Below are 10461 nucleotides of genomic sequence, written 5' to 3'. Positions count from 1 at the left end.
TACTCGTTATCACCCACAAATAGACCCTAGGTTGTTGTTAAACCAGAGTTTCCCCTTAACTTCTCATACCCGAATGCCATGTCGTCCATTGTCCCTTAACAAAATTGTATAGATGCTTTCATTACTACAATACAAATAAAATATCAATTTAAAAGGGAAATTAGAGTATAGACTTAAGCCTCCATGCTAGCACTCAGTATTCATGGGTGCAGGTTCTTGGTCGGCAGGGAATTTGTGTCTCTTATAGCACAGGCTACATAGGAAACTAAATGAGACCCAGAAGCGAAATAAAGGCTGAGTACTGGCACGGATCTGAACTTGATCTGGCACAGATATGGCACCTGCTATCTAAGAGGTTGCTGTGGGTTAAACAGGCGCTGGCAGCCAGCCAATCTGATAGCCAAAGGGCTGTCAGCACCAGATTACAGGCAGGCCATAGCCTCAGCATGGAGAGAGAGAGAGAGACATATGTTGACACACACTCTCTCTCTCTCTCTCTCTCTCTCTCTCTCTCTCCCTATCTATCTCTCTATCTCTCTCTCTCTGTGTTTCTCTGTTTCTATCTGATGTACACACATAAATACAAATTCATGCATAAGCATGTACACACACACAGATATACACGTACACACACCAAAGTTAGACCCCAAAAATGACATGAGTATGATAGTCAATTGAAACTAAACCACCTTTTTCGAAAACATTTTTAATAAAAAATGTGATATAATCATATTTACTACCTTTCACAAAACATGGAATAACTTTACATTTTACAAGGTAGAAAAAAATGCCTTCTTGGTACATAAAACCTTGAGATTGATAGCAAGATCTATCTAGATAACCTAAACCTCTAATAGCAGATGTGCTGAGGAAAAGTGAATGAAAAGCAACATTTCAGCACACACACTTCCTCTCCAACACGCTCCCTCTCTCACTCTGTCACCATTCACCTCTCTTTCACATCATATTATCACCCATTCACCCCGTGGATGGCTCAGGAGAAAGGCAGCCATCCTCCTGACTGATAAGTATCATACACCTAAGCATTAGAGCGAACAAGTGAGAGAGAGAGAGAGGGAGTGAGAGAGATGGAGAGAGAGAGAGAGGGAGAGCAGGCTGACATGAGCCCAGCTCCACCACCCTACCCAGAGAGGAATAGACAGAGACAGAGAGGGAGAGAGAGAGAGAGAGAAAGTAGTGTCGACAAATACAAAAGAGGAGCCCCAAAATCTGCCCAAGCCCCCCAAACCATCTCAGAGCCAATTAAAAGCAACAATGGCGAAGACCCAATCCCATTACAGCCTGTTCAAAGGCAACTGGGGACACCGCCGGGTGACAGGAGCCAAGATGGTGGCACAGGACGTGCTGTCCTGCTTCTTACTGCAGTGCCATGCAGCTCTGGGGGAATCTATGAGCTCTGAAAAAAGAAAAAAAAACAAGCATTTCTGGAGAATTGGTAAAAAAAAAAAGGAAAAAAAGAACAAGTTGCCTCCCTTAAAAGCATACAAAAACCAGGGAACATTTCCGTTGGCACTCCTAGCTAGAATACTCACTGGCATCTTTTGGCTGTATGGTTCGTTGGTGAGGTCATGCAGTGAAAGCTGTCTTACATATAGACCCTTTCAACTGCATATAAAAACATGTGCATTCCTAAAGCATTACCGGTGGCACAGAAAACAACATTGAGCTAATGGTAACTTGGGGGACAAAAATAAATAAATTAATAAAAAAAGTTTTCAAGTCGACATGTTGTAGAGCATTACGTTGAAGTCTGATTCATTTTAATAATTTCAATTTGGTTGATCTGCTTAGTAATGTATGCATGTGTGTGTGTTTGTTTGTGTGTGTGTGTGTAGACAGGGGTTAGGCTACTCTTAATGTGAATTGCAATATACATTCAGTGTCATTATATTAATTATTTAATCTGATTATACATTTAGTGTTATTATTATTATTATATTATATAATCTGATTATACACGTCAGTGCATGTGAATGCAATGGTACACACATGACCTGCTTTAAATTTACATGGATGGCTGTCTCATTCAAGAATGTCACACATATCAATGTCTCTGTCCTCCTGATATATTTGCGTCCTTTTCCAAGTCCTGAGGATAGACAAAGAGATAAGCAGGGATCACACACTGAAAACTCCTCTTGTACCATGTTGTATCATGTCATACAAATGTCTTTGCAGAAATGTCCTAGAAAATGATGACAACTGATGAAGCTTCTGCAGCTGCCAACAGGAGAAAGTGTGCTCTGTGTTAGTGATCATGCTGAGAGACCGGGTTTGACACCATGTTGTCTGAACTTTTGAACTGGCAAGGGTTCACAAGGGTAAACATACTCGTATACCACTCAACAAACAATCCTGTGTATGACGGGAAAACGATCACCCTCCTTAACCTATTGTCAGAATCAATGTCAGAAATTTGTGCCAAGTATGTTGAGACAAACAAGGAATTTGGCTCAGGCTGTTGGTGTCTCTTGTAGTTCAGAGCACACACACACACACACTTTCATAGTTACTTGACAGTGAGTTCATCTGATACATTTAAACAGAGTTTAAGAATCTCTCTATCTAGACTGAGAATCTATAGCAGAATACATAGGTCAAGTCAGGTCACAAAATCAGCTCTTGCAATCATGGAAAACTCCCGTAAACACAACGCTCGTCTAGTCTGCGTTGAATGTGTTGAGCTGTGTTGAAAGAGCGATCGGTAAGAGCCAGATTGGCATGGTGAGGCAGCGTGGGGCCGCCGGACCTTTTTTCAGCGCACTCGCTTCGCATGCAAATGGACCACGGCCGATTCTTTTGATTCGCCACTGAGCACTGCGGTCGGCGTGGAGCCCCACGCTCGCGTGGACTCAAGTGCTGTTCAGAGCTAATTACCCCAAATTGCTTTCTCTCTTTGTTAAGCACCTGTGGCAAGATCAAAGCCAACAATGTGTGCGTGTCATCCATGTTTCAATGGAAGTGCTTTATTTTATAGCGCGGCTCAATGGGTTGAGCCATTTCAGGGGAAAGGAGCGAAGGACAAAATTGATCAATAAAAGCTTTGAAATCCCCTATTGTAATAGAAATAGTACTTAGGTGACATTCTTGTCGCAATCCATCAAACTATTAAAATAAACAACTTTCAAAAATGTTGGAAGCTTATAGCCTACATAGAAAATAATGTTTCAATACCCACAAGGAGTATGTCTACCTATTTTTAAAAGATATAAAAAAAGCTTTTATCCCATTATTCACCAGCATCTACTCAGGACTCGTAAAGACCCCTTGTAAAGGCAACAAATCACCCAAATTCTACTCTCTGGCAGGTCACGGTGAGGGAGTTTTTAACTTCTTTTGTTGTGGGAGGTCTATATATTCAGGTTAAAAAAAAAAGTGCAAGTGCTCAACCAAACACCTGCAAGTGCTCAACCAAATGCAGGTTTAGAGAATGGATACACACACACTCACATACAAAACAACAAAACAACAAACCTTGCCCATAAAAACATAACAAACTGTTCCAGCAAATAATCGACGAGATGCGCGTTTGGGAGAGTTTCAATTGTCTCTCTCTCACTCGTTCGCTCTAATACTCTGGCGTTACCCGGCATCACTTGCACCTTTAAGTAACTATACTTAGAAAACCCTAACCTATCCTCAATCAACTACATTGACTCTCTCTGATCAACTTAATCAATTCGGTATTTATCTCGGTGTTGAAGTGATGGTTCGGTTAATTTTCGGTACAGTAAGCCTGTAGGTAGGCTACTACTAGCCGAACATTTACTGACAATATTACTGATGCTCAACACATATGAACTGGAATAGTATTTTGAAAAGGTGTCAAATGTTTTTTGATGTAAACTAACATATGGCATGCCACCTTATATGTTTGTGTGGAAACTCAAATTTGAAACATGGTCTGCACACAAAAAAGCCAACTGTTGATTACTGTTAAAGACTGCATTCGTCACATTCAGTACACATCTGTATTGAGCCTAACGACCTTTACACCCCTAATGTCATAACCAAAACCAGTAGATGTTGATGGAAATTTACTGTGGGTCAAAACAAAACCGTAGAAAACCTTGTGTGAGTAATGTTACTGGCAGAAGTCGGAAGTCTTTCTTTTTTCCAACGTGGGTTTAATAAAGGAGTGTGTAGTCGTACATACAGTGTGTGGTGGGCGCGTAGTGGGGGGGGGGGGGGGCATAAGGCAATGTTTACCACCTGCTCCTTCAAAGACTCTGGGGCGCCGGGTGGTGTTCTTTCAACCCGACTCCAATCAAAGGAGCACATCAGAAAGTCACCAGTGTGGTGTGCCGCAGCTGTCTGTGGTGTCTGCTTGATTCCCCTTCACAAACAGGGCTGTGCTATTACGACCTGTGGCACAGGAGAGGGGCATAGCACGCAGGAAATGAGGAGAGCCATGTCGCCGGCAAATATTTGAGGATGGTTAACGTATGGAAAACAATAAAAGAATGCCCCAATAAACATAAACACACACACACACACACACACGTGCGCGCACACGCACACATCCGATCAGGCTTTATAGTTTGACGTTTCAGGAGTACCCACAGAATACAATTTGTTTTGTTTGCCCACACCCCCCACCCCCCATCACAAACACCATCTATTCTTCACATAAATGTGACATTTTCAACGATGCCACAGGGACAGCAGAAGGTGTAATCACTGTCTTTTGACAGATAATGTGCTTGCTCCCAAATCCTGCCAATGGAGGGGGTCCCTGGGTAATATTGGTGAGGGGGGTGTGTGTGGGAAATGGTGTGTGTATGGGAGGGGGCGCCAACAATCGTATGGGTATAAATGGCACCTGTATTCAGACGATAAACCAATACTATCCTTGCTTTGCCAGACAAGGAAAGAAGCAAGAAAAAGAGGAAAATCCACAACTGTGCTACAACCGTCCATCTAACGGAGGCATCTTGCAGCAGGCCAGGATTTTAGCCACAACGAAAAAAAGGAACACTTGCATTATATAATAAGAGTCTTAAGCATTTTGTTTACTTTTCATTTTATTTTTTGTTATTTGTGTAGCCCATATGGAAACCTGGAAACTCCTTGCTACATTCATGCTCTTGATTGCTCTCGTATATAGCGCTCAGGGAATCTCTCTTACTCTAGATAGGGACAACTGGATATCTAAAGACTGGCAGGTAAGTGCATCAGATGCAACTGAAAGATCTCGGTTTGGAGAGGTACAGACAGAGGCATTTGGTCTTCTGATCCTGTGATAAGACCGACTTGTGTTCACAGTATAGTCGACTGCAAGTATTCAAAATGCAATTGATCTATACAAACTGCAAGAAGCAACCGAATATATTTGTAATTTTTTTACAGATATAAAATAATGCATATTATTTGTGCCTATTTTGTTGCACTGTTACCATGTGATTTAAAGTAACACAATGTAGGAATTCCTGTTTTCATCCATTCTCAATACTGGGTACCAATTTAGCACTAAGAGGGTAGGCTACCCAATTTGTCAAAAAACTGCAAAAAGAGACAATATCACTACATAGTGCAATACCATGTGTTCTGGTTGTGCGTCAGCAGTGTCAGAAACTCCACACTATCAGTTAGTGTAGCATCAATATGACCTTGAAACCCCTTATTCTAAGGCAACATGACCTTGAAGCCCTTATTCTTAGGCAAAATAACGACATTGTGTTGCTTTAACTTGGTTTTAATTCATAGATTGTTCTACAGTAAGTATTTTACTTTTACTGTTTGTACTCCATCTTACTCAAATGTAAAAAGGACTAATCTCATCAAGATGCTGCTTAACAATAATCTAATGTTGAAAACATTAATTGTACAAATGTAACCATTTAAGTATCTGACATACATTTATAGTCACTGTCAATATTATGTGTTTATATGCTAGTTAATATATATATTATATTTACAATATTTTTGTTTGTATTAATGGATCAGAGTTTGTATTAATGGATTACTGGACAATGGCATTTAACCTGGTGGCGTTTAAACTTGAATCCTTTAACTCAGTGATTACTACTCTGGTGTGTGTGTGCGTGTACATGAGCATGTGCATGTGTATGTGCGTGTGTCCGTGTGTATTTATGTGTGTGCGTGCGTGCGTGCGTGCGTGCGTGCGTGCGTGCATGCATGCGTGTGCGTGCGTGCGTGTGTGTGTGTGTGTGCTTGCGTGCGTGTGTGTATGGTGTGTGTATGGTGTGTGTGTGTCAGGAGGAGCCGGTGCTGGAGCAGTTAGCGGAGCAGGAGGAGAGCCTGATGAAGAGGTCCAAAGCACGGCAGTTCTACGGTCTGATGGGGAAGCGTTCGGGTAACATACTCACGTCCCAACTGCACGGGCGCACTGGCATTCATGTTATATTGGGATAGTAGAACTTAATATGCCACACTATTCCAGTGGCCTCGACACCCAGACTGTCCAGAGGCATGCTATTGTTAATATAAAGAGTGGTATTACTATTATGAATAGTACACTATTCATGTTATAGCATATAGATATTTCAGTTCATTCAGTTATTTTGTTTAAAGAGATGTATCTATCCTTTTATTATTTTACTTTCTACTCATTCTGATACCTGCCAGGATATATAGCACTTCAAATTCAAAAGTGTATATTAAAAATTGGAAAGAAAATTCCATGAATCCATTTTGAGTTGATTACCCACACTGAAAAATTGACCTAAATATATGCAAGCGCAGAGTGTTCTTTTGACCTTCAATATTAACACCTGAGTCACAGGTAACTAATTTGCATGTTACTCTGACTTGGTATGTTGGTTGGCACACTGCCCAGCTTCATTCTCTTCTTTTCTTTCCTTGTTGTGATATTGGGTAACATTTAGCTCAAAGGCCTTGTCGATATTTGAGAGTGGAGCAAAGTGCATTAACATTATAAGTGCATGTGTCAATCAAAATGCTAGCGTGTTCTTTCTCTGATTTTAGCGACATCGAGACAACGGCCTGCACCGGTGCAGAGACGAGGTGAGTGAGTGAGGAACTTTGTGTGCAAATCGCTCATAGTTCAGCAAGCTATACGCCCATCCATCAGACATCATAATCAACGCGCTATACCAAGCTATGCTTTTCTTCACAGATGCATACACAAGAGGAAAATAAAATGACAAAAGCTAAGATAGAAAAACGAATTTTATATCAATGCTAAAAATTCAGTTCTTTGCACTAACACCTCTTCTCAGTAATGTACAGACATCTTTATCATTTTTAAAAAAGTCTTCCTCCACATGATGCCACCCAAAACACTTCTGCACTCTAAAAAATTATGTGTTAAAATGACACATTGCTGTGTGTGCTCAGGGACAACACATTTTGTGCCAATTTCAACACAGTAATTATGTGGAGATAGCTGAATTGTGTGGCTGGCTGGGTGAAAGACAGTTTAATATACAGGATTTTTTTGTTAGATAGCTGAAATTTGTCTTTAACCTTTCACCCAGCCACGTAATTGCTGTGTTGAAATGGACACAAAATGTGTTGTCCCTGAGCACATACAGCAATGTGTCATTTTAACACATCCCTTTTTAGAGTGTGTTTACCCGTGTGAGCTAACCTCACACCAAAATTTTTTTCTCTTCCTCCTCAGGACATAAAGGAGCAGTGTTCATTGGGCTAATGGGCAGGAGGGATGCGGTCAGTGAAGGCCAGCGCGCAGGTAAAATGGGCTCTGTGCGCTAGCTTACTTGAAGCAGAGACTTTCTAATGAGGATTGATTGCTTTAATGCATTGATTGATTGATTTTATTCGAACCTTTTCGTTCTAAAATATGATACAGCTTTGCACCATACATTAAAAAAAAAAAAAACAAAGTCAGGATAACACAATAAAGCCCTGGGGCTTATTTCCATTGTGGTGCCTTGGGGGTGGGGGGATGCATAGGGTTAGTTTGTAACGCCAATATGGCAGTTGTCTACACATACCAACCCCCTTCCACGGCAAAACTTTGACATGTGAATACATTGAGCAAATCATGTGGTGTGTTGCACGCGCATTTCTGCCGAAATAGATGCCCGATAAGTGCCCAAAAAGCGTTGCAATATGGCCGCTGAGTGGTGGGACTTGCCTAAAAGGACTTTGCTTGACGTCGGCAAACCAGTTTCCTGTTCGTTGACATCGCTGTCAACAAGCACCTGACGGCGATGACAAACGAAAATCCTTCCCTCCTTATTTTTTGCAGACACTTCACGTAGGCTGGCGTTTTTAAGGGAAAAGGTAGCAGCTAAAATCGCTTTTACAACGACTTGAAGCTGAGAGGCACACAACAGTGCTCCTTAGAGCCGCCCACGGTCATTAAGGCTCACGTTCATTGCATTTCTTATGTTTTGGTACAACTACAGCACTCATCTGAGCTCACAGTGTAATATCTTTAGTGCTTTATTTTTTACTACTGACTGTGTTTAAATATGAAGTCTTTATGTGCAAACACACCTGCATGCCACCAGGGACGGTGTAATATGGTGGAAATCAAGTTAGAATGATTCCAAGGGCCTTCCACTGACAGGGCCCCCTCACAGTCTAAGTCACAGAATATAATGACCAACATTGTTGTTATTGGTGGGGCCCAATTTTGTATTCTTTCACAGGGCCCAAAAGTTCTATCGGAACCCCTGCCTTCCACATTCTATCAGTATATATATAAACGCTATTATATATCTCCTCCTCAATACTCCTCCGAGGAAGACGCTGTGCGAATCAAAACGTTGCGTTCCGTCACTTGAACTATTAAAGTTTATTAATAGTATTAATAGTATAACTATTAAAGTGCTCCGGTCCTTCTCTGGGTCCAGTCATATGAAGTGGCTCAGGACCTGATGCTGCTGCTGCACTGCAAAAACTGCACATCTAATAAAATCTAACCAAGTGTTATTAATCTTATATTAAGATCAAAAAATCTATTTGATACTGTTTTTAGTATAAAGAGACTTTCGTAGCACTTTCTCGTAAAATTGTTTGACTTCTTTGAAGACGTCTCATCCTAAAAACAAGCAAATTTGTCTGCCAGTGCGTTAAGCGCATTTGTCCTAAAAACAAGCAGATTTGTCTGCCAGTGCGTTAAATACATTTGTCTTGATAAGTCTCCTTAAAATAAGTTAAAGTCTTCTTAAATTAAGTCAAAATGATCTTTTGAGAGTGTACTAGGTAAGTCTCTTCACTAAAAACAATACCAAATATATTTTTTGATCTTGATATAAGATTAATAATACTTGGTTAGATTAATTTCAGTGTGATTCTGGTCCTGCTCTATGAGCGCTGTGGACCTATCTCTTTTGCTATACACTTGAAGCTCACTCACACCGAGAATCCTCTAATCAAGCGTCATCCCCACTCTTAGCCCCACACCACTAACACCAAACAAAGGACAGGAACGTCATCGACTGCCATTCAAACGCTCCATGTGCGTCATGCAGGCTCTGTTGTACATCACACAAGCTCGCCGATTTGTTTATTTCTTAATTTGTTTATCTTGTACAGAGCCCGGGAGGTGTCATTGCAAAATGTTATTTTGTTTATCGAGAGAAAGTGTGCTTGTTTTACTATATCGAGTGCTTATTTGACTAAATCCTGCTCTCATTTTACTAGATTATGGGCTCATTTACTAACTGGATGATCTTCTGTGTGGTGACAGGACTTTTTCCTGACTGATGTTTTTTATTATTTTTGAATCAAGGATACAAGGATACAAAAAATACAAGGAAGTTTATTGTCACATGCATATAGTTACTGGAAGTAAGAAATGCAGTGAAATTATGTCTGGTGTCAGCCTATTTGTGCATTTATGTGGGGGGGGGGGGGGGGGGTAAAAAGTGCAGAATCACTCCGTAACAACAGCATCTCTGCCACATGACAGAATTACATTTATTTTTCACACTGATTCTTCAGTTGTCTCGAATAATGGGTTTATAATAACATGCAATTCCTTTCCACTGGTTGTACTTACAGGAGCTTTGAGGAGGATCACTCCGGAAGAGGACACCAGCTCAGCTGCAGACATGATGGAAGAATCAAACCAGCACTTAGGTATGTGGAACTGAAAAAGACATGCAGCATTATGTTGGTGATAGAATGATACAAGCTTATGCCCATGTTCATTTACCTGTCTCTCGTAGATCTAGAAGAGGATTGGAACAAACACCTGTATTACTGATAACCCTGATAGCTGTTGGAACACAAGATGGAGGTTAATAGTGGTTACATCCTGACTCATAGACCCCATCAATCCATACATTTACTACAAATAAAGTTTGCTACATCAAACATTGTTAAATTGCATTTGTGGTTTGTTCAGTTGTGAATCCTTAAAGCAACAAAATGCAGTTTTTTTACCTTAAAGGAGAATTCCGGTGTGATATTGACCTAAAGTGTATCGAAACATGATACCGAGTGTGAACGTATGTCTCATAGCCCATCTCGGCTTGTCCC

General features: G+C 40.8%; 1 protein-coding gene and 1 long non-coding RNA gene across 4 annotated transcripts; one reads left to right on the top strand and one right to left on the bottom strand.

Annotated features, from left to right (window-relative positions):
* Window positions 1–577: 577 nt before the first annotated feature.
* On the bottom strand, window positions 578–10192 carry LOC121699637. 2 transcript variants are annotated; one of them, XR_006026995.1, is made up of 4 exons: window positions 10136–10192; window positions 9980–10023; window positions 1554–2110; window positions 578–1417 (listed from the first exon to the last, which is right to left on the bottom strand). It is a non-coding gene; the product is annotated as an uncharacterized LOC121699637 (long non-coding RNA). The 2 variants fall into 2 exon arrangements; XR_006026994.1 differs by having other exon boundaries at window positions 578–2110.
* On the top strand, window positions 2037–10250 carry LOC121699634 (protachykinin-1). Of its 2 annotated transcripts, XM_042081941.1 has the most exons (7): window positions 2037–2342; window positions 4886–5186; window positions 6241–6337; window positions 6970–7008; window positions 7628–7696; window positions 9982–10059; window positions 10149–10250. In XM_042081941.1, the coding sequence occupies exons 2-7, from the start codon at window positions 5073–5075 to the stop codon at window positions 10184–10186; spliced, it is 435 nt and encodes a 144-aa protein (XP_041937875.1). In that variant the 5' UTR covers window positions 2037–2342; window positions 4886–5072; the 3' UTR covers window positions 10187–10250. The 2 variants fall into 2 exon arrangements, with proteins under 2 accessions (XP_041937875.1, XP_041937874.1); XM_042081940.1 differs by lacking the exon at window positions 2037–2342 and having other exon boundaries at window positions 4815–5186.
* The last annotated feature ends 211 nt before the right edge of the window (window positions 10251–10461 follow it).

Source organism: Alosa sapidissima, chromosome 24 (assembly GCF_018492685.1).
Source record: "Alosa sapidissima isolate fAloSap1 chromosome 24, fAloSap1.pri, whole genome shotgun sequence".
Classification (NCBI taxonomy): domain Eukaryota; kingdom Metazoa; phylum Chordata; class Actinopteri; order Clupeiformes; family Clupeidae; genus Alosa; species Alosa sapidissima.
Note: the sequence above shows the minus strand (reverse complement) of the source record. Positions and strands in the feature narration are given on the sequence as shown.